A 27044-nucleotide genomic window follows, 5' to 3' on the forward strand; every position below is an offset into this window, starting at 1 on the left:
TTTTTAAATCAATTCTATCATATCATAATAACAAAATAATGATATAGAATGTAGTCATAAGTTATCAACACATAATCCTTGCTTGTAATTTTCTTGTAATTAAACTATATCTTGTCAAAAACGAAGAAATATCCAGGTATTTTTGAGTGGTAATGCAAGCGTAAGGATTAAATATAAATCAAAGCAAATAGTGAACAGTGAAGCAAATAGTCAATCTTCGGATTGAGACATTTTTTGTGAATGCGCAGGCAATGGTCTAGAGGTACGTTCTGTAATTTCTTGTTCAGAAGCGTTTCTGGTTCAGGGCTATGAAATGTCTCGGAGTTACCAATTAGCGATAAGCGAGAAATCAGTGTTTGTATGCGAAGATTCTACTTGCACATCACAAAGACTCGTGGATACTGGTGTACATGTGGGTCGATAATGAAAGTGTATCTAGGAGACCGTAGCGTAGAGTTGCTGAAACAGGTTCTATTTCGCAATCTATGTAAACTGGATTTGATAAACCATTATTTATTGATTATTCCACGTGCGAAGCGCTTTGGCAAGGAACGTTATTCAATTGATGATGAAATCGCGACTTTGTTCTTAATACGAATCGAAAGAGTAACATTGCAAGACTCGTAAAAACATTTTGAAAAATGCTATTGGATTTAGGAATTAAACTGTATTAAATATTCTTTGATTATTTTTCGTTTTTAGACAACAATGAAAAAAAGAAAAACGAAGAAGAGGCAAAATCCGTAAACAAAGTTAACGAACAGAATAAAGACAATGGTCAACGGCGTAATGCGAACGATACGTCGAAAAATCTTCTAATTGATTTGTCGAATGAGACTAAAGCAACTGGAAATTCATGGGTAGGCAATTTTCATTTTAATGTGTTTCACGTACTATAATTAAAATAAAAATACTTCGACGTACGAAGATATTGATGTTTGGATATTTTTAGGTTTGCTTCGAAGAAGAAGATGGTAAGAAGATACAGAAAAAGAGTAACGCAATTAGCATTCCCATGACGACTTTGAGACACAGCACGACGTCTGCGTCGCACCACGTTATGCCGAAGCCAACGACAGGCTTCAAAATTCAGAATGCTTGGGGTGAATCGAGATCTGTAGACTTGATGTGTTCGTAGCAGGCATAGCCTTCGGCCGATAGCTTCCGAGATGTGCCATTAATCACCGATCTCTGGAAGCATCTATCGAATAACGGCCAACCGAGGAAAATCAAGCAATAGACTAATTATTATCGTCGAACTCACGATATACCATTAAACATCAATGAATCGACTCGTTGGAAGAAATATCTTGCAGCAAATGCCATTTCGAGGGAAACAAGGTGCTGGTCGATCGATTCCAACGCAACGCTCGGCTGATTTCTAAACAAAATTTCCTGTTCTGTTGTGACAAGACTGCCGAATACGCTTACCGATATTTTACGAATATCACGGAGTCGACGATTGAACGGAGATTTTTGTTGTGGTGATTTTTCCATACATTTTACGTCCTCGGAGAACTATCGATATCGAGCGGTGCTCGGGAAAACAAATAAATCGACAGAAAGTGGGTTTTGTTTCATCACCAAGAAATGGGAGCAATTTTTGAAACCTTTTTGTATGATGCCTGTATCCGTGCCAATTCTTTCACACATATCGTATACAATTTTATATTACTGTATCGTGTGCGTGCGTCTACAGCAAGTTTTACTATTTTAACATTATATGTATACCAAAACCATTTATTTCCGAACGATTTTGCGTAAAATCAAAGGACACTTAAGAGGCGACATCAAATTGTTCGATCATCTACGACGAAACAAAACGAATTCCTATAATTCTCATTAGATATAATCGAATTTTATTCGTTGTTAAATAGCTGGGCTATTTCTTAGTCGGGCGTTCTTAAATTTGTTTCTACGCGAAAAATGTATTTAGAGCGTATGTTGACGATTAGGTAATAACAGAGAACATACTAATTATAATTTTGATATTAATATCGTTTCTTATGTTGTAATTTCTAAGAAAGAAATATGTTTTGATATTAATTTTTGTCCGTTTTCTCTTTTTCTGTTAAAAGGGAAATTAGTAGAAATTAGTTTTATTTTTTTCAAATACATACTGATAGATATTGTCAGCAAGATGATCTTAGTCAAGTTTATGAAATAAGAGTAATTTGACATTAAAAACATGCATTGGTACGTATACTGAGAAAGCATGTATCTATTTAACACGTTCATTATGAAAATTCGTAGATAATTTATGCGAAATTTGCATTGAGTGTAAAGTATGTCGCTTGAAGGGTTACTCGCGATCTCTGAACTGCACGTCTATCTACGACAACATATTTGTGATTAATCGCGAATATAATTAAGCGGTCAAGGAGTTGTTTTCAAGAGTTTCAAATCAGACTTTGAGTTGTTGCAAGTTACAATCGTTATCGTATCGTTATTATTATATTAAAAGCTTTTTAAAAGAATTCTTTTCTTTTTATCGCAAGAATATAATATACACCGCATTGACTTTTTTTTTACAATATTTGAGCAATTTTATATTTATGTCACACGAAAAATCATATTCATCCCCGAAGAACGATAGCATTTATGACGTACGATGTTACATTATAGGTATACGAAGGTTTGTTGTCTGATAGTTGAACGTAGTCGGCTATTTTCGTAGGAAATTCGATAGATGTATAGCGCAAAATGATATTATACAATCATTGCTGTTCGTAACATTCACACTTATTTGTGAATCGATGTTAAAAATGCCGGCCGATTTGTAGCTAAACTTTAACGTTCAAACCTTGTCGAGCTTCCTGTTCGAAAACAAGTTAGGAAGCGATACGTATTTGTTGTTGGATTGTTTTATTGATTTGTTAAACAAACTATAGGAGTAATTGATATTTTGTTGGTGAAAATTGCCAGTAATTTTGTATGGTCATAATACGATCGGCGGGGTGCGTTTTTGCAGTTGTGCCACGGTTGTGCAACGTCGCTTAATATTACTAAGTGTTTGAATATAATTACACGTTAAATACACTCATACATATCCAGTCGTACGTTATCATTGAATAATTCTGGCCTACCCTATTTCCTCGCTCTTGATCTGAATATCTACTTTAAACATTTCGTGTTTTCTCGTGGATTTTACAGAAACGCATTAGCTATTTACAGTATAGCTTTTATTGATTTTATGTTTCATAAGAATGTTTCTCTGCCTCCGTAAACACATTAAAGATGGCGATAGATATCAGTTGCAAAAATAAAATATTCTAATGTAGATGTGAGAATAGTATCTTTTTTAATCAAATGCAATTCAGTGCACTGTTACGCTTAATCTAAAATAATTCGAATAAAGTTCTCTCATTAAACAGCTGTACTACGTACCGAAAGATTACACGATAAGGTAGTTTGCTATCTTACTGCCACACTAGATGGAGGCGCTTACACGAAGTAAATTCCTTTTCCAAAATTGATTATATTAAATTATATTAAACGAACTGATTACAAATGCTATTATCAAGGCTTCTAGCATAACTGAACTAATATCATTAGCAAAATTTTGCAAATTACCGGTGCTAATCAATTCTTTTGTATAACTCTAACAAGTTTGCCAATAAAGCAAATAAGGTCGCGCTGCTTAATTTTACAAACTGCAAGCCAGCTGATTGTGCTATTCGGGGTAAATAATTTTAGAGCAAAAATTGGAGTAGGTTAAGTTGAGTTGAATAATTATAGATATAATCTGGTGACACATGAATATGTATATTGGTGGGCTATTCAGAAGGTAGCAAACACTGACTATCTATACGAAGTACAGGAGAGGACGTTAATGCAGAAATGTTTCGAGGTTACTCTATAGAGAGGAGGTAAACGAGCGCGTTTCAGACGAAGAAGAAGAAGAGAGGAAGCGTAGAAAGCAAAGCCGGGAGGACGAAAGAGGAAGGTTGGCGTTGTGCGAATAGAAAGGGCTGCCTCGTCGACCAAAAGACGAAATAGACTACTCTTCAATGTAACTACCTAGGCGCTGTTCGGTTCTATAGGTGTCCCAAATACGAAACTGCTTTCGGCCAACTTTTTCCAAACCCAAACTTGACTCTTTTTCAACATATTTAATTACAGAAACCACGAAATACCCATTTATACAATGAAATCTCAATTATTAGAATACTGATTAACGGAATTAAACAATCAAACTTTAACAAAGGTCTATATCTGTATACACGAAGAATTTTTTGAAAAATATTATTTTTGAAAGATTTGAAAAGGGACCTTGAGTGTTGAAACTTTAATAAAAGTCTATGTATACAATTGAGAGATATATTTAATTAAATAAAATAAGACGCAATGATCATTTGAAATACTTTTATAGGATTCTTTAAATGAAGCACGCAAAGCAGAAGCTCTGTTCGTAAGTATCGATCGAGGCTCAAATAAAATAGTCTGACTGTGCAAATTTAATCACCGTACAGATAATATGATGGCTAAGAAAATAAAAACACTATGTTCAAAGAGTTCAGTATCAATAGAAGCGTGGAACGATTCAAGGACTGACCGGCTACTGAATTCGAAAGACTTTCTTTAATAGATTTCTTCTCGTAGTACTTAAATTGCTTTCGAACGGTTGAAAAGTTATAATACTCGATGGTATTTCGATAAAAGTTGGATAAGCTATGAAAGAAACGAAGATCGAAATCATCGATTTAAACAATAAAAACGATTTATTCCTTTATTCCTCCTACACGTTTCATCTTTTCAAATTTCTAACCAAATAAAGTTGTCGACAATTTACAAACACGATACATCGATTTCTATCAAGATAATGCGCAATGCAATTTCCAAGTATAATCGGTCGTTTAAAGCAAATATAATGGTTCACTTACCGAGTTATAGTAGAATGTGAGCTCTCTTCTTAATTCTTTCTTAATTTACTTTTCTTTTTTCAAATTCACTGCCATTTGTTTGCATAATTACGTTCCCGCTTTTTAATCTAAAACGACAAAACGACCGGTCTATTAAAATATAGTAAGGAAAATGGTGGACAGATGTCGCGTGAGGTGCGTATAAGAGTAACAGTCAATATGGCGTCTTTGAACAGTAATAAACCGCGTTCTCGTTTTTGACATGAAAAGTTACTAGCATCACCGCATGTAGGCGCTGTCGAACGTGTATCTGTCTCCGTGAGAGCTTTTCCCCAAGGATGTTCGCGGTAAAGAGCTTCGAAACCGGAGACTTGCGTCTTCCTCTATTGTCCAAGTTTCCCGCAGGATCGTCCAGCCGCAACGGCAGTGACTGGTCAACAGACAGTGACATTCTTCTCTCCTACGTGTCATCTCGCCGTTTATCCCGCAAGGACAGTGTCTGTTTTACCGTGCGATCGTGCTTCTGAGAAGGAGTGGAGAGAGCGTGCTCCTGCAAACTGTTCGTGTATAGTGCGAGTTCCTCGTCCTCTTTGACGATGTTTTTTGCCAAGAGATACCGATACAATCACATGGTTGACTGTCGTTGTTTACTTGATTATAATTCACCGAAATACTAATAACCAATCTGTTGACAAAATGCGTGCGGTAACGTTGGAATTCACTGCTGAATCTGATACTCGTGGGCCTAGAATCTGACGTGGATTAAGGAAGCTGTGCTCGGTCGTGCAAATAGAAAAAGTAGAAAAATCCCAGGAATTCGTAACCACTGCAAGCATCGAACGATCGTAAGTACTTTGCAGTCGTAAAAACAAAAGACTCGCGAAACTGTCAAGCGGCTTCGATCGCGTCCTTCGCTATTTTTTTCCACTCATTCGCTCACGTGACAGCTGACGGCGAAAGGGCTGTCACGATGCACCGAAATGACAACGTTCCTTCGACACTTTATAGATTTCTCGAAACTATTCGCTATTTACGTTCTATATGGTTACACTGTAAAAGAGAACTTTTTTACTCGACTTTGATATATGATTTAAATCTCCATCGCCGATATGTAAATGGGTGTTTCCAGAGGTTACATCTGCACGCGAAATCGTTCCGCTCGCCGATATCGAACAAATGTTTACGAATCATGGTACAGAAATGCGAAAAGCAAAGTATAACTGGCATTTATTCGTTGCATATATATGCCTCGTTCTTTCTATGTATAATATGTGATTTCAGCGAGTCGGAAACTCGTTATTATGGGGTTGTAATTATGTCTTTTACAGCTTTTTCCTCCATAATGGAATTAACATTTTTCGAGAGATTTGCATAATCTCCAGGGTACGAATCGGAATAAATTTCTGTTACGTGATACAGGTTAAGAAAATGGCCGTGAAAACATTTCAAAGATTTGGAAATGTCGTAAGATAACGATATCTGTAACAAATACTCCTGAGACATTAAATAAGGCAAACCAATGAGCGGAATCGTTTGTTAGACAAATAACGCATCCTTTATTCTTTATCGGCGCAGTCTCTTCAATGCGATCATTGTTGCCACGTCGCTATTGTATTCTTTCATCCATAGAGTACCGGAATCGTTTAACTGGAATTATTTCAGTGCGACATGTTTTCGTTTATTGCGATCGAGGTTTAATTAAACTGCCGCGTAAGATATATTTTGCCTGTATTGATAAATTTGAAAGAAGAGTCGCGATTCGACTATTAGATTTAACGAATGACGACGCGACAATCAAACGAATTTATAGCTATTCCCAAAAACATTTGAACACGATAGTAAGAAAATTGAAATATCGGTACATACTTAGCACAGGCAACGGATCAAAAATATGGTGTCACATTTTCCATTTTTTATACAAGAACCATTTTAAAATTCAGTACATTGCCGTAGTACATAATCGACGGTATACGGACATATGTCAATATGCAAAGACTGAAATTCAGGGGAATCCGTGCAAATCCACTCTCAACAACACATTAGGTTAAAACAATGGGGACCGTGCGTGCGATGACCTAAATGCTCGATAGTCCGCTTTTAATCTGCCGAGATGGAATGTACGCATCTATAAATGTCAGCTTGTCACGACTGACAGTAGGTCACCAATTTTTTAGTTGGTCTTTTCCCCTTACTCTTTACATTTGATTTACATGATCGATTAGTTAGATTAGACATCCTTCACCATCTCACCACGAAAAAGGCGCAAATCAATCACGCGTATCTATGCGTTCCTCTAAGTTTCTTACGTGGTTAACTTTTTTTTATTGCACTGTGTCAAACAAAGAATATAGCGTCTTGTGTACTGACCTGACTAAAACGTAACAGTAGGAACAACCTTGCACAACCTGTTGTTTGACGTTTCGAAGCATAAAAGAAAACCACGCAAGGGACACACTTATCTTTACTAAGCAATGTGCTAATTGCGTAACGTGGTGTGAAATTCAAACACAGATAACTCTTGAACTTTTTGCGCGCTCTAGTCGTTAAAAATTCCGCGTCCCAATCGTGATGGACAAATTATTTATCGTAATTATTGGCTTTAGTGATATAGATATAGATATAGTACTTTGAAGTAGCAATATCAAACAAAAAAGATAAAAATTCAATCTCTCGAACAACAGATTACGAAGTTAACTCATTCCAAACTATTTTTTTTATCTTCGAAATTAACTATCTTAATTTCTCGAACGATTTCTGTTTCTGTTCTAGCCAGGTGTTCCACGTTCTTGCTTTCAGTTTCATGCTATTTTATTAGAAAAAGGTTTGCCGATTTTTGATGACATTTTTACATTGTGAAATGTACTATAAATTGCAAAATCGCATTTAAGGATTAAATACCGAATTGTCGGCTTTCATAAACTGAAAATGCAATATATATCACTATCTTAATACATCTCGGAATGTAATGAAATCCTAATCAAGGTCGCAGCCAATCGGTTCAATATAATTTATAATTATCACAGTTATCTACTGCCTACATAGTGATGCAATTAGAAATTGTATATAAAATAATGCAGGATAATTATTATATAAGAATTCTAATATCAGACAAACCTAAAAAACAGACACAAAAATGGAATATACATGCTACGGAAAATTGAGTACATTTAATTTATTCAATTAAATATTAATTATTTTTAATTAGTCATAGACTAAATGATTAAAGATGCTTACGACGAAGTCACGATAATTACGGTAAGAAATTCCATCGTGCTCATCTCGTCTCTCTTACCTTCCACCCTTCCGCGATAGTGCATTCTCATCACTTTACGAAACAGGTTTTCTCTTGGTCGTACTGTAGACATTTTCGCTGTAAGTTTGTTTCCTTTGTTTTCTTCAACGTTTATCGTGTACAGATTATGATACGAAACGAAATTGCTTTGTTCCGCATCTTTTTAAAGGTGTCGCTGTAGCATTCGTGTATCGCGCGTAATCTACGTTCAAAATACGCTACTGTTCACGAAGATTCAGACATTTTTGCAACGACAGTACATGGACGTTAATAAAATACATGATAAATAAGAAACTCGTGGATGAAAAGAATATCTGTCGTCTCTGTATGGAATTGCACATATGTGTTTCTATGCTTTCGACCGAAACATGTGTTAGCAGTAAACGAAGTACGTATCAAATGTTTTGTGATCTATATTAATTAGAGGCGAAAGATCGAGCAGGGCGAGGAAGAACATGCGAACATAATAGCAAACAAGAAAGAGACCAGGGCACCGATGAGTTATGAAGCTCGTAGCTCGTTTATTATCGCAACGGCGGGGTTAATCACGCTCCGTCTAACGATTTCCTTGTTAAACCGTGCACTGCTGACGATGCGGGGCGGGGGATTTGTGCTATTTCGCGGTACCTTTGGTAAGATGGCAAGTTAACTTTACTATCCTGAGTTTTGCGGAGCGAATCAACCGAAGAAGCAAGAAAATCGAAAGGAACAGGCAGAAACACCGTGCTCTGATATGCCGTAAAGCTATTTCACCGACTAGTTATCTGACTGGTTAAGCGAATCCATGAATACCACATAACATTGAAAGAACATTTTAAAGAAATTTTGTAAACAGACTGGGGAAATATGGAACCAAATTTCATTCTTAGCATTTTTATTATTCGCGACATTATGTCTATTTCAAGAACTATTGTGACCAGTCTCGAAGCTCGATGAACTTTAGCTTCTTCATACTTTTATCAGTTACGTAAGTTCTGGTAAAATCTAGTGGATCGAAAGAAAAAATTCGTGTCCGTATAACATACAAGTGTTTCGTTGAAAGGATAAAACCCTCTCAATGTCTTGCATTTCTACTACCATTTAGCTAGGTGCATTGATATTTTTGGGTAGTTACAATTTAGCAAATGTTTCTAGTTTCTCCTCATAGAGGAGAAGCTAACGGTAAATTCCGCCAGATACAACTGCATGGCTTTCGGAAAATATGTTCCTCGTTCCAGGAACTCGCGCCTCTCCGTATATTACCTTAAACGAGTTTGCAGCAGATCGATGTGAACTACGTGTCTTGCATTGAAAGTTAAAACTCTCAAAAACATTTTTTCAAAGCACAGATGTATATTGTCCTCCTTAAATAAAAAACCAAAATATTTTATCTCTTGGAAATATTCGAGAAAACCGAAGGTATATTACATTTCTGTGTCTTCTTCTTATTCGATTTAAGGAACAAAGCATTGGCATTGTTCCTTGTTATTTTTCGTATCGCAATATGTAAATTGCATTTCTGTAACGACCAAGGATAAGACTGATGTTTGATATTGGTTGCGAGCAACATTTGACTCATAAATCTCGGAGCAAAAGGAGAAGCAATTTCAAGAGTGCTGTCATAACGACTTGTCATAAATAAACGTATCGATTGCTGTTTGGACGATTCTATTCGTATCGCGAATGCTGTGATAGAATTTTTATTCGGTACAGATTTACATCTTCCTCACGAAAACGTTAGTTTTAAACGCTAGTTCCCTTCGAAAAAGCTGGAACTTTGAAAACCTGAATGCGAAAATTTGGAGAAACATATACATATATATATACGTATATGTAGTTCAAAATACTTAAATGACATCTCTTAAAGCGAAATTATTCTATTAGCCGAACAACGTGTGTTATGATTAGATCGGATAATCAAGCTCCTATTGTACCTATCACTAGAATTCATATAACAGGAGTTGATAATCAGATAATAGCATTTAATCTGCATGTATTTGGTTAATTGGGTATTAACTAAAATTTCGTTCCAATAAATAGAGTTCAGATGGAGTATGTAGTGACTATTATATTGTATCAAGTAATATGGTACAAATTACATTACGATATGAACATATGAGGTCGTCGATTTCTTTAAACTTATTTTTAGCATGTTGATACTTGTGATAAATGTCATCAAACAGACATTGCAACTATAATCATTGATTCTAGGTTTCTAATGCGAGTGCACATGAAGTGGTTATACATAGTTATTTTCTGTATTCAATGCAAAGCATAAAAGTAGTGTTGGTATAAGTGTGTAATAGGAATATAGTGTATGCAACACTATACAACACAGCGTTTCGGTTCAATTCTCGATATTACCTCTTTGAAATATGGTCCTTTCAAACGTAATTACACTTTTTACATACGCGCAACAAACCGTTACAAGTTAAATTGCCACTGTGAATGAACATTATTGCGATGCAACAAGGTGTAGCAAATATAGGATTCTTAGTTAAATATGAAATACAATAACACGACTATGCGATTATTTGGCAAATTATAACGTTAAATAACGATTAACGGTTAGTCATAGTTCTTGATAAAAGCGTTCAAAGTAATCTTACTTTTTGTAAATACGTGATTGACGAGTAAATAACACATTTCCAATCTCGATTGGTTTCTGATAAACGAGGACGGCGTGAAATTAATTCCACGCGTGCTGGATCATCTCCTTTCAGTCTCGAGTACAAGTCAAGTAGTAGTTACTGATTACGTTAACTCTTCAGTAAGAAAAAAGAGATTATATAACGAATCTTCAATAAGATAAAAGAGATTGTATAACGAATCGATAAGATGAAAGGTTATCGAACAATAAGAAAGCAATAAAAGTAAATAGGAAATTTAAATGATCAGTGAATTTTTCATGGCAGGATATTATTTGTAGTTCGAAGGACTGCGATCTGCAGCAGGAATAAAGAGATTATTTCAATAGCGTTTTTATCTGATTATCCGAAAAAGAGTAGGGTGTAAATTGGCCAGGTTCCAAGATACCTCGTCAGCATTCACGGAGTTTAAGGGAGCGCAAAAGAGTATAGAAGCCAAGTCGAATGGGAATATATATTTTCCTTATCAGTTTTTGCACGGAGAGTTCGAACGGTAGCTGCCTTCCGTACTCTTTCCACGAACGCAGCAGCCATAGGTCGTCGGCCGAATTTAAAGGCTCTGTTACACGGATCAACGAGATGTTTTATGGGAGAGAGAACTAATTGTAGTCGATTAGCCTCGGGTCCAGTCGCCCCGGAATGAATCTGTCGCATCGATAACGAGAAACAGTAATTTCGAAGGATCTACTCAAACCGGCTGCCTAAATTATTCAAGTCACGTAGGGAATACTACGGAGACTCGATATATTTTGGTTGGTAACAGCGGGATATCGTGTTAGGGCAGTGCAGTTTGCTCGTTAAACATCCCGTAGGTTGCATGGTGCTTCACGGTAACGGAATATTCTATGAAACCGTTTAAGCTCGTTCCGAAATTATCGAGGGAACAAAGACACGGTACGTTAACCAATTATGTCCGCCATATATATTTAGCGGCCATTAAAGAAGTTACGCGGCGAAAATTCCGTAATGTTAAACGGAAGTAACTGGTGCCAATAACTTGATTCAAAGCGGCGGATGCCAGGTTCCATTGTCTTTCAGAAAGATGAGCGAAAGACGTCCTCTCATGCATCTCACGCCCGCGGCAAGAAGCTCTTCCATCTTTCCTTTTCATACTTAACACCCTAGTCATGCATAATACAACGTATGCGCACATACGCTGAGGAAGACAAGCGCACCGGACGCGAACTAGCGCGTTACACGTTGACACTACCGTGAGAAGATCGCAGTGCCAAGGTTAGCGTGAAATCTGCGTCTCGTCGGAAAGCAAATATAAATGTTTGGCGGCTTTAATTAGATTAGAAATATAATTGCGTCGAGAAAGTGAGATTCGCCTGTGCTTAAAAAATTACTCGGAGCTATAATTTTCACTGCGCTTCAACGATTTCAATTTGCGGAACAGACTTATCTTACGATTTAGAAGTTTTTTAACAAAATCGTGGAGAAAGCTACGCCACGCGTTAATTGTGCAATATAGCGTTACACGATCCGATGCGCAGTAAGTTCGTTCGTTTACGAACGAGTCTTTGTTATTTTCGAAATGCTACGAAAAATTAACGAAGAGAATTTTTATAATATCGACTAAAAATAGAACTATAGATATAAATATATTTGATATTGCGTATATGAATGAAAATTATGGGTACTCGTGTAACGGGTAGCCCGTATGTTTGACATGGTTTGGCTATGCGCCAACAAGTTTGCAGGTAACGATATAACTGGTGATTGCTATATCTTTAAACTATATTATTGCTCAAAGGTACGTGAACAGTTGCCTACCTTTGACAGAATTTTATTTAGCTACAAAATTATAATACAAGTTGTGTTTGCTATGAATTCTTCAACTGATTTCGTTATTTAGATTTGATTTGGAAATAATAAATTCCTCCATTTTTGTATGATTAATATAGTATTGGAATAAATTAATGCTATAAACTGCCATTCAGAAAGATAGTGACTTAGTCCACTTTTCCTCTCAATGGCTCGTTTCACTCGACCGGATGTCCTATGGGCTATCTCGATTAAGCTCCATTTTTAGGACAAGTTTGTACTTTTATGTGACTCGCTTTTCTCATTTAAATATTGTACAGGAAATGCAATGAAATTCACCAGACCGAAGATATCACGTGTCTCGGTATCGTGCGTCCGTACGAACTTTAATTTTATTTCTGCAATCAAAAACGTCGGTGTCCTGCGCCCACTCGTTCAACGATATTCATTATTCATCCTATCCCTCAGTCCTTTTTTTGCAAAGCCGCAGGCTTTTGTGATACAAAGCACGAGCCGAACTTTTCCGAAATAATTAGCTATATACACAGTACGCCGAGTTTTTCATTGCTCGTTTACATTGATTCTTATGTTATTATTACAATGGACGCGTTTTTGCGTGAACGATGAAATGAATTTTTACTACCGCGACGTAGATGTATAGTACCAGGTTTATTATGGTTGTACAATCGTGTCTATGCTATTGGCGCGAATCTCGCTCACTGTAACTGTAGTGTAAAGGTTATCAGAAACGGAGCGATATTTGTTCGCGCGAAATTACAATGATCGAGATTCACTAATGTCGCGTGAAATTAACTGTAACCTTGGTCGATATTTTGCGGCGCATTTTATCAATGCATGCAAATGGTTTAATTAAAAAGCGCATTGACTCGTGTCGACTCGCAAGTGTCGACGACGACCAATGTAGCGAGCAGAGCTCGCGCCTCCGGCCAATCACGCCTGCTGTCATTGACTCGGTCGTGCTTTAGGTCGACGTCGACGTCGGCGTCGCGTCGTTTCGCGGCCGGTCACCTCGCCAGTCTTTGCCGAGACGCCGCGCGGGTCGTATCCGTGTTTCTTTCGATCCTTCTCTGGGTTTTTCATTCACGAGACGCGACGCAACGCGAGGAGCTGGTTCTGCGATTCGGCGTTGTCGATGTACGACGTGGATAGCAACACGATCGCTAAAGAAGAAAGAGAAACCGAGCAAAGAGACAGGAAGAATTGGCAAAAGGACAAAAAGTAGTAACCGAGTGCACGAGAGTCGTGACTGCAACACGGAACGTTGCGGTGAATGTCGAGTGAATGGTGACGAGATCTTGTAGGCTGACAAGGGGAGGGCCAAACGTGTACTTACGCGAAAACCAGTTGCGTTGAGAAGGTCAGTTACTGACTCGATGCGGAGAAACGCTCGATAGAACCGATAGTTTTCACTGTGGCCGTCCAGAATATGCAAGCAGGTAGTGCGTTTTGCTTTGGAAAAAGTATCTTTTCTTAAATACGCATCCTTTTTCGACGTCTACGAATCACGTTTGAAGCGTCAAAGGCCAGGGTTGCCGGTTTCGCGTAGGTTTTAGTCGACGAACAGAGACGAAAAGAAAGAGCGAGAAAGGAAGGAAGCGAGTATCTAGCACGTGGGCGAGCACGGAAGAGTAACCGGCCTCTGCGCGTCGTCGTTGACACAAAGAGTAGAGAGAAAGTGGGAAAGGTAAGTGTTATATAACACTGAATGCAAGAATGCCGATTCAAGGGGAACTGGCATTAACTCTTTTCCTTTTCTCGAGCATCTGTCTGAAACGATTAAACCCAATCGGCGATTCACTGCTTCTGCTCCGATCGTGGTTTTACTCCTGCTTTGATATCATGCCAGTGTATTTATACTCAGTAATTTATATCCCAACATTCGATGTACCTGTTTTATTTGGAAACAGTATTTTATTTGGCCACTCAAATTAACCTGTTATTCCAGTTAACAGTTGAAAATTCTATCGCATCGGTAGTTGTAATGGTATTCGTGATTATATATAACATGGTGTTAATAGTTCAACTAGATTAAATGTTCTACTATTGCGATATCGCATTCCGATAGAAAGTAAAATATTTTTCACGTCTTTGTTTTTTTCAAAGCAAAATATGCATTGCACAATCATTATATAATACGATTACGCTCGACTAGTTGAGAAATTTGTATTTCCAGAATTTAATATATAAATTAGTTTTAAGATTAGAAGATGGATGAGATTATCACTGAAATATAGTCATTCGACGTCTGCTGCGACGGTTACAACGTTTATGGATCGTGAAAAGGTTTGATAGAACATTATATTATTCGCAGAATAAACTCACCCGTAAAATGAAATTAATTAGTAAATAACGATTTGCCGATGAAGGAGCAAAGAGTGAGAGAGCTGATTATTAGAACGACTTGACTGATTACATGACTGCCATTGACCCGCTGTCGCATTAGCTCAAGTGACAGTAGGTCTAACTGTCATAAATTGCAACGCCCCCAGAAATGTCACGGTATCGTGACATCGGTGAATGTATGTGTTCGATACCGATACTTAAACAATAAATGATTACGTTTTTCTGGGTAGAACTTATGTTAAAACAACGTTTTGTTTTTCATCGGAAATTTTCAATGAAAAATCTCTCTTGATTTGCCAGAGGCGAGTGATATTCGTGACTGTGACTTGTCACAACACGATATCGAAGAAAGTATATACATATGTAGTTATTTACAAAAGTATTTGAATATCTATCAAAAAAAGCTTCTATGGATATATTACGTATATTATATAAAATTTGTTTAAATTTTATTTCTTGATATATTTGATCGAAACATGAAACGTATTCTTAGGTATTATACATTAGGTATTATCGTTAACATCGCAGAACGTTCTCATGCACCGTAATGAGTAAATTGCGTATTGTGTCGATTTATTAGTGGTGAATAAATAAATTAACTACACGTGGTCGAATTTTCTTCATGATCGAATCTCAATCAGAAAGAGTAGCTAAATTAATTTTGTCCTTTCAGCGATGAATATTACATAAATGTATTAACTCAGTTGAATAAATAAAATTCGGTTTCATTCATTTGCCCATACACTTGCTGTTCAAATGCTCTCGAAGATATAAACGATTTCGTAATGAACACAATTACCGGTCAGTCGTTATTATTATCTTGTCATACCTATACACATGTGTACATAAGATTAGTTAGCTGATGGTTTTAAAACGCAAAACCACATAATTGGAGCCGATTGAATAAGAATTCCACGAATCTATGATATTTATTTTTTTAAATAAGGCGATAAACGTCTGTTAACAAACATGAAATTCTATTAACTATTTATGCTTTACGAAATTACCTCACATATACTTTGCCGTATTATTTAAGACACCGACATTATAACACGTGATCAACCAACGCTGCTATTCTGCTATCTTTCTTTACATTTACAATTCGATGTATTCCAGACACAAAAATTATTGAAACTTCTGATCTGTTGTCGTATAAGAATCTACAATATGCTTGAATAAATATCATAATTCGAGTTCCTTAGATAAACAAACGTGCGAAAACATTCAGCCGACGACGTATTGAGAGTCATTAAAATTCACCAGGCTGTTTTTCTTCTGGGCTAATTAATCTTGATGTTATTCTTGTTTCGTCATTTTTACGACATACAGGTTTTGTGCCTAAAACGATCTAAGCGCGTAGTAACGAAACGCGTTTTCATTTGCTTGGTTAGCTCTGTTACATTTATGCTCGTTTAAATGCTTTGAGCTGGTCGTTTTTATTCGAGGATTGAAATTCATCCGAGAGCAAGTTTCCATTTGCGTATCCTCAACTATCTTTTTCTCATCTTTCCTCCAGTGTGTAGCATTTTTTTTCTGGTATAAACAGTAAATCACGCTTTAACGATGAAACTTATTTAGTTTCATTTTTGCAATTTGTATTAGTCATTCTGTAATTTACCACATTGATATGTACATTATTGTCGATAAGTTCTTATATTTTTTAAAACCAACTTTACCATTTTTATCAGCCTTTTTACCTTTTATCTTGTCATTTCTATCGAGCGCAATATTTCAAGAATATTTACTATATCTCAAGAAATCGTCTTTCGTTTTAACGCGTAAAGCGAAACAATTTCGCTCTAAATAAACTTTTTTCCTGTCAAGGATAGATTTGTATCGGGACGAATCCCGACGGTGAAGTGATACTTTGTTCATTTCATTGTCCAGTAACGTTGTGGTAAGCGTATATGTGCTTGGTTAGTTTAAAGGTCGATCGATTTTCGACTTGGACTTGCTCCAAATTCAAGCTACCGTAAAATCGCTTTTATCGCCATACGTAGGATGCACCCTTTACGTTTCATAAAGTGGATTCTGCTCGCTTGGACGAAAATATTTGGTAAATAGCAAGGATACCTAGTCGCTAGAAAGAATAAAAAAGAACGAAAATTGTTCGAGCTTTTTCAATTTAATTTTGTTAGAATTTTATCTATATCTGATACAAATTTGTAATTCCAATAATTCACGTACAGAATTCAAAACATGTGACTTAAAAGAAGAAATAATATTCTTTGTTAGTAATAAAAAAAAAAAAATTTCCACTTTCTGCACCAACTTAAAATTAATGTATGGTTACCGGTATATATTTAGACCTATTTTCCATAACTTCAGTTTATCTTACTTCTCCTTTTTACCTATAATAGTTGAAAATTTTCCATTATAATTGCTTTAGTATCGGTATAACGTGGAAACTACTCATATTCAAAGTTCATCGGTGAACTTTGTATTTTTCATTATTTTTTTCCGCCTGTAGGTTATTAATGACGGTATTCATTATCTGATCACTTATTATTTATCTATGGGCGAGTAAGAATCGCTAAATAAGTAGAGGAAAAAAACAGAATAAATGAGAACGATTCGACTTGTTTGTTTCAGTTGAAGAAGGAATATACAGTTGACGGCGTAATCGAATTTGAATTGTAAGTGAAGAAAGATTCAGTTCGTCATAATTTATCATGCGCTTTTACAACGATTTAATTCATTTCATTGATTACATTCGACAGAATAATAGGAAGCAAATTAATTTTTTGGCAACTTCCAAGTTAACTCTTTGATACCCCGCGCATCATATTTCCAGTGACATTATCTTGATTTGTTGCTAAAGCCTGCGTATGGTGCAAATAATATTTGTATGTTCCATAAATTGGACGGAATATTTTATAGGATCGGTGACATGTTCTCGTCCTCATTATTAACGCGCGTATGATTATCGTGACTGTACTCGTAGGACACGTGCAATTTATGGTAATGTGGTATCCTGGTGTAATTCGAATTTTCTTGTGTGACCGTAGTGGCATAGTCGTGTTACGCATCAGGAACACGAAAAAAGAGAGCGCCTTATTACGTATAATAAAATTAATATTCATTTTCATTACGTTTCTCTTCCCTTAGAGTTACGGTTATTCCTATATCTCCATATATCGAGAAAAATATTATAGAGAGATAAAAAATATTTAAAAAATGGTGATACCTGACTACGTGAAATTAAAAATATAAAAAATACAAAATGTATGTGTTTCATTTTGAAATATGAGGTACACATTCAGATATTTTTAAGTAACTGGTATACGTTCAGTGTGAAAGGTATTCGGACAGTAATTAATTTCAACAAAAATATTCTAGAACATCGTTTATTAACAAAATTTTAACAAATGAAAAATATGTATATATTTTTACAAGTTTGTAGAATAATTAAAAAAAAAGTAAGAGTGTGCGATACCTACTACTGTCGTGAAAATGTTAATAATAATATTATGTAATAATTTTAATAATAATAAATGTTGTTATTCGTTAAAATTTTGTTACTAAACGAGGTTCTACGATAATTTTGTTAAATTTAAGTATTGCGCGAATACTTTTCGCACGGACGGTAGTTACTGAATTTACTGGTAAGTGACGTTTAAAATTATCGGAGGAACAATTAAACTCTATAAATACTGCGGGAAACAAACTACTGTATTTTTAAACGTTACTTATCTGCAAATTCGGTAACCGTATCAGTTACTTGAAAGTACCTATTTGAATATGTATCTCATATTTCTGAGTGAAACTCGTATATCTTGTATTTTTTATTCTTTTAGTATTGCATAATCGGGTACCTTTTTTTTAATATTAATTTTATTTAATTCTTTTTAGATTAATCCTGTTTGACACCGACGAGAACCTATAGGTAAATGCGCTATAATAAAAAAATGTCACATTTTCTTTTAGAATTTAGCGGTTTAAGCACACGAACGTTTTTTGCAGCTGTTGTATCTCTCGCCATTTTATTTGTCTCAATGTGCTACATAGCCTGTAAAGTTAGAATCGGTCAAGCTGTTTTTAAGTTACAAGAGCACAAACAAACAAACCTACACACATACGTACATTAAGACCAAACACAATACCATCCCTCTGTCGTAGTCGAATAAAAGAAGAATGTTAGCTTAGAAAAAAGTAGTTCTTGGATGGTTAGCTAATAAACAGATATAAATCGCACTAGTTCTCGTTTATACAGCTAGCTTGTGCACGTGTTTATCGCTGTAGACAGCACACACTAGGTTCTAATTCATAAATAATTTACGTGGCGAGTTAGGCAGTCACGCGATCTCGATCGTGTCATCCGGTTTTTATAGTGCCCCTATCGATGAAACCAGTACGAGAAGCGCAACGTTTTGTCTCGTTGTCTTTCAAAGTCAATGAGTAGCGCGGTGAAGTTAATTAGAATTTGATTGATGCTCAGTTCATTTGTAGGAAAGTAACTGTATTCTCGGAATGTCAGTAATGTTGAACGTTATGATAAATCGCGGGATAAATTGGTTTCTTAGAAGGAACATATTTAACCGTTATCTCTGCCTCGAAGCATAGAAAGTATTATGGGAACACACGAGTAATAGATTGGGTACTTACAGTTCCGTTTGACAAACTGAACGTCGCGACAAGAAACAGTAAACGCATTTACATGTACATGATATTTGGCATCGTACCAACGGTTCGACAGAAGTTGGCCATGTCCTTGCTTGTAAAGCTAAAGAAGCAAATTTCCCGAACGGTGCACGTGTAGTTTGTTTTCATTCGCAACGTTCGTGCAGAAACTTAACGCAAGAATAGGCTCCCGGTTGCTAAAAGTACTCCACTCGAGATATCTTACATACTCGACGTTCGTGTATCGCGAATAAGTACGCGTCTATGTCATGATGATGCTACAAAGGCCCTTGAGCATATTTTGTGGTAACTACGCACGGCTCTGAGAAACAAATTGCACGTCCAACCAACCTTCGTGTCACGTTTGTATACGCAAGTTAATCCAATTCACGAGGGAACTTTATTTCCTCGGCAAAGTTCGCGACCTCCTCGAGCTAATTGCAAGCTGACCCTTTCGAGTCATTCGCCAGCCAACTCCGAAGACATATTATTAAGCGCTCTAAATCGGTTCTTCTCTTCTTTCTTTCTTCTTCGGTCTTTCATTCGTAGACGTCTACTCTTTTATATTCCGATAATTTTAATCTTTCTTTTTTCTGTCTGCATAAAACGTGCGTAATAAGTACAGGTAAATAATATATACTACTAAATATATAGTACTACTATTCATCAATTAATAATGAATCAATAATTGGAAGTGATACTCAAGTAAATATCTTTTTATGAGATCAGCGTACTATAAATTCAGTATTAAAAAAAATTACTGAATGTTCATAAATGTAAAAGTAGGTTTATATTATCGTCATCGTGGTCTCGGTATTACCGCTTACTTATATTGATAACTACATTTGATAAAAATGTATTTCCGCTTAATTCACAGATAACAAGTCGAATATAGTATACCTGTATATGTATACAGGATGTATACGTAACCACGATTATTGTACAAGTAACGATTTTAACGAAAAATGTTTCAAATAAACGTAGATGGTTTCGCGGGGGACATAATTTGAGGCGATTAATGCTTTTGTAGTAGGAGGCGTAGAGGATATAATATGAAGGTATGTTTTCTTTTACCTTCTTTCACGAAATTATTGGATATTTACTTTGGTTCGTGCTTTGTCGAGTACCATCTGTAATGAGCTCATATTTATATGACGATGTTAAGGATACTTGTGCTGGAGCCAGTCATGCGGCATTGATCTTCTCATTCTGTTTTCGTTAAATTTTACAGCAGCTATCAACCATCAACCACTGTTCTTTGATATATCTTCAAGAATCAGTCCGTTTGATTAATTTATTTCAACTGCAAATTTGTCGATAATCTATTATTATTATTATCATTATTATTGTTGTTGTTATTATTATTGTTATTATTGTTATTAACAATTTATCAGGTCGCATTTAAGGAACTAGAAGGTTTTTAAAACTCTGATCGTAATGTAACGTAAAGTATCGAATAACTGGGCGTAGCCGGTAACTGAAGTATTTCGGCATATTCACGCCCATTTGATAAAACTATACATACTTACGAGAGAAAATAAATATTCACGTTGTTTGTCGTCCAACTTACTGTTCAGATTCATAACAATATATCTTAAATCTGCACACGTTTGAAAATAAAATATCTCCGCTTCATAATCTTTTGATCGGTGTTTGATCTTAATTGTGGAAATCACAGCGGCGAGTAACAGTGCCAACTACCGCTAGTGCCATTCTGAACCATCTGACCTAACTTCGAGTTAACTTTGGCAAAGGGTCTTATTATATCTCTGTGCAAGTTCTATCTTGGATACTTCATTACGCACTCTGCCATTTCGATGGTAGAGAATAATATTGAAATTGCTAGAATTTCTCAAACAAAGATAATTGAGGTTTCTGAGAGAAGAGCCTTGTGGTAAATATATGTGTATCAAATTCAATTTAATTTAGCTTCTAATTATTATTCGAAATAAAAATTTCAAATCCGTCCCATATTTATCCTTAGGATTTTGTCTGAAAAAAGTATTTTACACTCAAATTCATCACTCTTTTATCACTCTTTCTTATCTTATAACATTTTTGGGAAAGTACAGATCTTTCTTAGCACATTATTTTAAAAAGTTAATTTCTTTCTCGTTACATTCTTAAAACAGTTCAGCATGAAGATACTGCAACTGTTTCTATAAAGAGATTATCATAATAAACTACACAAGAAATTAAACACCATTATTTTGTAACACCGTTAAATATACGGAAAATTGATATATATGTGATATATATATATATATTATTAATTAAATTAATAATTAATTATAAATTGATAAGTTAGAAATTAATAATTAAATATGTAAATATTATATATGTATATTATATATTAAATTATTTATAAACAATGTAGACAGATGTGTACATTACTTAAAAGGTGCAAATCGCTTTTCAAATATTGTAAATTTTTACTACCGTTTTGTATCGGAAGTAGTTTCCTCATTTGCTTCTATATTTGAACACTAAGCGCAAAATACGCAGAAACAGTTTCCCTGCAGGTTACCTAATAGTGGAAGATTTATTAATAGTATCTTTTGGTGAGATCATAACGTTTACAAACGTATTCTAGATTTCCCCAAACCAGATTACGCCAATTCAATTTCTATATCGGAAGACAGCGAATGTCCGTATCACCGAAATCACGAAATTTGACTGTAAAATAAAAAGGACAAAAAGAAACGAGTTTAAGATATACACTGATGATAGAACAAAAGACACGAACAGGATGTGCAATTTAACGAGAGCTAGTGATCTATTGCCCATAGGAATTCAGTTTTTCGGTCTTGCAACTACTCTATGTGCAAGTACATTGCTAAATCATGAAAAAGCTACGAATTAGCAGTGGCATATAGTATTGGCATCTAAAGGTAAATTACGAGTGACAGGAAATCGGGATTACACGAAAATGAAACACGGGACATGGTCTTTTCAGCAAAGTTCTCTTTTCAAGCCTGCCGTTTTTGGAGCTCGAACGATCCGAGATTCGCGTGTCGAAGTTCGCAGGAAAAGGCAAGAAAGAGTTGTGGTTGGCAACGGTTGCAAGGGAAAACTGAATCCAGCAGGGAAGAGAACGTCGTGCATTCTAATTCGAGGTTCTTGAACCTCCTCATACTCCTTTCCACCCTTCATTCCCACCCTTCGTTCTATGTCCTCTTTGGGGCTTTTGCCCTTCGAGGAAAGTTTACAAAATGAGTAGCAGCAAGCCCCTCAGCATTTACTCGTTTGTACTTTTCTCCGTATAACGGACCTTTCCTTCCGCTTTTACACTTTTATTCTTATCCTCGCCTCAGTTTCCGCTTTTTGCAGCTTTTATCTTAATATTTTTATAATTCTTGCTTCGCATAATTCCTTACTCACCACCCTCTCTTTTACAAGCGACCGTACGTTTTCCTCTCGCGCTAACAACTTTCATTTACAAGTTATGGAAGCCTCATCACGTTTTGCTCTCGCGTTTCCCTCCGAGATACGTATTCGCCCTCTTTTATTAATCTCTATGAAAATGAGTTATACCGCCGTTCCTCTGCGAACTTGTTGCCGAGATTTCTTTTCGTACGATCGTTTTCAACCTTGTCTTGTTTAATCTCCTTATCCATAGCGTTTATTTCTCTCTTGCTCGATTTCGTAGAATTCTGAAATCGCATCGCGGTATATCTTCTTGTTCAAATTAAAATTCCATAGGCGAAGTAACGTTGACGAAAAAATCCCACTCAATTTCCAAAGTTTAACGCCGCATATATTATATTTACTTACGTGGTAGGATGAAAATTTCTCAAAGAATCGCAGAGAGAAAAACGATTTCATGCAAGTTCCGCCGTAACTCGCTCCTTCTCAAAGCTCTTTTCGGAATGTTCTTGAACTACATTCTTCTCTTCTCATGAATTTAAAGAGATCTCGACCGCATTTGGAACGCGTTTCATACGTCTGTGTATGTAACTGCTTTGTTGGCGAATCGAGCGAACTAATACACGGTAGAAATGTCTCGGACGAAACTTTAATACCACACGTGTTCAAAATATTCAAAGCGATACTCAGATACGACACTGATCAAATATAACGTGTTAAAGTTCAAAAAATTACGATTCTGAAAACGTCAATGAAATAATGAGTTAGAAAATTACAATGGACGTAGGATTAGAAAGATTAGAAGGTTTTCGCGTAGCATCGTATCGTCGCAGTTTCTGTAGTTTTATGCCTTACGATTAAAGCCTCACAGCTGCAGACTCGAACATTATACTATCTGCCACCTTTGTCTTGTGACTGCTGATGCAGAAACACTCGAGAACCCCTCGAGATTCAAGCTAGGTTGCATCCATCCGAACACTTTATCGTGCTATTAGTTGATCATAGTATGGAAACAGTGTTCCGTTATACTTCCGTTCGCACATACAGAGTTTACTGGGCCATTCATTTTTGTTGTCTAAGCAAGTATTTTTTACATAGAAGTCAGCCGTTCGATGATTTACAATCTACAGACGACTGATTCGTAAAACGATGAAGATACAAAGTTGGACAGTTTATTTGAAACGAACGCGATGAATCAAATGATCAAATAATTGCTCCAATTAGAATAACACGTAAGCTTATCTCAAAATAAAGTCGTTTGCAAATGAATCCCAAAATCTCGTTTGAGAAATAAATTATTTCCAAATTATTATTTTTATAATTATTTTAAATAATAATAGAAGATAAAGGATAACGAATAATTGTTTTCCACGTGAGTATATTATTATCTCCAACACTTAGTTTATTCAAATTTTCAACATTATATTTGACGACTTGTTCGAGTCTCTCTCGTGTTGTACTATTAAAGTATGAATAACGAGAATAACGATTACCGTATAAACTTAAAGAAGGTCTAGGTTGAGCAGAAGCCTCGCTACTTATCAGTCTTATGTTCTACACTCGTACCTGAATCGATCATTTCGTAAACTTAACAGGATTCGTTGAACTCATTTTTTCATTTGAACTCATTCATTGATTCGTTTCACAGTACTCAACCCTGCGAGTGAAAACATCTGAAATATCGTTATTTCCTGTCAGTGTATGTTCATGAATGCTTCGTCGATAAGAAACCCGAGAGAAATTATATCGAATTATATAGAAGATCTAGAAACCATTTTAGTGCTCGATTCATTGACGTATCTGAAGGAACAACTACATATTACGTCGCAATGTTATATAAGAAGATCGATAAAATTTAAATTAAGAATAAATATTTAATGATAGCTAGTTTAAATTGTAACTCAGTTATTCAAATGAAGGAAGCACATCGAACGTATAGAATATTTAAATAAAACATATTTTCAAATCCATATTGACGTCTCTATTAAAATTTATCTTGTCCATTAACAGCCCATATAGCGTATGAAATAATATACTTCAGTTTCAGTTTCGTCGTTCCAAATAAAATTGTCTCGAAACAATTTTCTATAGTTCGGCGAGCAAAGAATAGTCAGAACGGTCAGTTTATCGGACGGTTGAGTTTTTGATACATATATTGTAGTTATCGAAGGATTTATGATGGTTCAGGTATTCAGGGTCCCAGGAACTTGTAGATCGCGATACTCGAAGAGAAGCACGAGAGAGGAAGAATCTACCGGAGCAAAGACTAGTTGATGCTATGGTCGCCATGACGATGGTTATCGATCCCCCGTTTCGCAACACCCGTATCTCTCTCTTTCTTCTCTTTCTTCTCTTCTTCTCCGCTTTTCTCTTTATTTCTGCTCTATTCTTCGAACTGTTATCTTTCCGCATAATGTTTTCCTTTCTTTCTTCCGATGTAAATAGCGTACCTTAACGCTTCGACACCCGACCTGATACCCTGTAGCTTCTATAAAAAGCTTGGAAAGATGCTGACCTCGTTTAACTCGATGTTCTCAATGATAGAGGAATGTTGTAATAGGAAATACGTAAAGGTACGTAAAGATCGAAATCTACAAGCGGCCAATATCGATTCGTTTAGAGATTCAAAGATTCACGAGCACACGAAGTGAAAACGATATTCCTTATTGGCCGCATAGATTCAATTTTTTACGAGTATATTCTGCCCATCACGGTAATGCTGATTGCTCGTACATTCGATATATTTTGGCGGTTGTCCGTTAAGCAAAACCGATACTCTTTCACTTTGCACTTGTATGCGTCACGATGGCTCGTTTCGAAAGGTAAAGGTTCAATTTTGTTTAATGTTGAAAATTTCGTACGTTGGTCGAGGTTATAATTAGGAATAGTAGATGATAACGATATTTCGTTTGACCATAGTTATTACACGATAGTGCATTTATCGATGCGAACGGTAAAAGCTTCCGTAATTAAAGAGAAGTTTAATTAAATAGCGGGTAAATATCCTGTTTACAAGTGCACCTTTCAGTCTCTATCATCAAAGTTATGTACCATGCCAACGATCCACGTTTCTGTGTTTGTGTTACTCTCTGCAGCAGTTTAATTGTGTTCACAGTTGGCTGAAATAATCAAAGTGCCGCGAATTAGATTATAATTATTAAGTTTTACGCTATTTACATTCCTACCTTGAGTACATTTATTATTGTTGAAGTGGTCGCCACTTCTAAGAAAACTCTACATCTGGTCTTCAGTTTTCTCAAGCACTGAAGCCATCGACAGCGCATAGACAGAAGATTGCGTCGAGGACAGACCATAAGCGGTACATATGCAACGTTAGCTTCAGGGTTTTTTTAGTCTTAGGGTAACACTGCTAGCGGGCGGATCTGGACCAGCTCACATTGTATTCCACACTTTGTACTTTAATATTCACAATATATATATATATACTTACAATATCTTACAATTTATCCACGCGTTTCTTTGTATCCACATAAATCAAATAACCTTAACAATTATTAACGTCAAAGATTTTCTTTGCTCCTCTTTTTACTTTTATTTTTATTGGATGACCTGCTACCCTCAAACTCTGAAGAAAGTTGGAAGATAAAATTGCTTCTGGAACATGCTAGTCATAGAAAGTAGGAAGTTTTCCTAGTTAGTGTTAATTACAGAATTATTCCATCCTTTATTACTTAATCTTTTCATAACAAAGTGGTTTTGCGTTGTGCGAATATTGCATTACTCATATTACAATTTAATAGATTTGTTAGGATGTCCGTTTTCTTTTTCGTAAATTTCTAGATCATTTTCTTTTTAGTCGGAAAGAGAGATAACCAAATCAACCGGTTCGCCATCGATGATAAGAAAGATTACGTTTTGAAATTTGCATAAATACTATATGAAAGTTGCTCGGTTATTTGCAGAGATGAAGAAAGGTCGAGCAAATTTCCATAACAAGATAAACCGTCGTAAGTGGTACTACGCTGAACGCAACACAGCTCGTTAATAAGAAATGTGCTTACTGATAATATGGTTATCTGAATTAGGCCATGCATAAGTAACAATTGGCCGATCCTTTGTATCGTTCAACCGTTCAATTAACTTTACTATCTTGAGACAAATCATCTTTAAAGTTACTAATACTTG

General features: G+C 35.9%; 2 protein-coding genes across 8 annotated transcripts in view; both read left to right on the plus strand.

Annotated features, from left to right (window-relative positions):
• The window catches only part of LOC139986030 (uncharacterized), an 81893-nt gene extending 78840 nt beyond the window's left edge, over positions 1–3053 (plus strand). For all 3 annotated transcript variants that reach the window (XM_072001046.1, XM_072001045.1, XM_072001047.1), the window contains 2 exons: positions 703–860; positions 953–3053. In XM_072001046.1, coding sequence (XP_071857147.1) covers positions 703–860; positions 953–1138 — 344 coding nt within the window. In that variant the 3' untranslated portion in view covers positions 1139–3053. The remainder of the gene's footprint in view (positions 1–702; positions 861–952) is intronic.
• A 2079-nt stretch (positions 3054–5132) lies between these two features.
• The window catches only part of LOC139986026 (beta-1,4-N-acetylgalactosaminyltransferase bre-4), a 39533-nt gene continuing 17621 nt past the window's right edge, over positions 5133–27044 (plus strand). The window contains exon 1 of one of the 5 annotated variants that reach the window (XM_072001039.1): positions 5133–5707. The gene's annotated coding sequence lies outside the window, so the exon portion shown is untranslated. Of the gene's footprint in view, positions 5708–6488; positions 6757–13529; positions 14254–17521; positions 17549–18779; positions 18799–27044 lie in introns of those variants that run through there. The other 4 variants (XM_072001040.1, XM_072001038.1, XM_072001041.1 and 1 more) reach the window with 4 other exon arrangements.

Source organism: Bombus fervidus, chromosome 3, assembly GCF_041682495.2.
Source record: "Bombus fervidus isolate BK054 chromosome 3, iyBomFerv1, whole genome shotgun sequence".
NCBI classification, from domain to species: domain Eukaryota; kingdom Metazoa; phylum Arthropoda; class Insecta; order Hymenoptera; family Apidae; genus Bombus; species Bombus fervidus.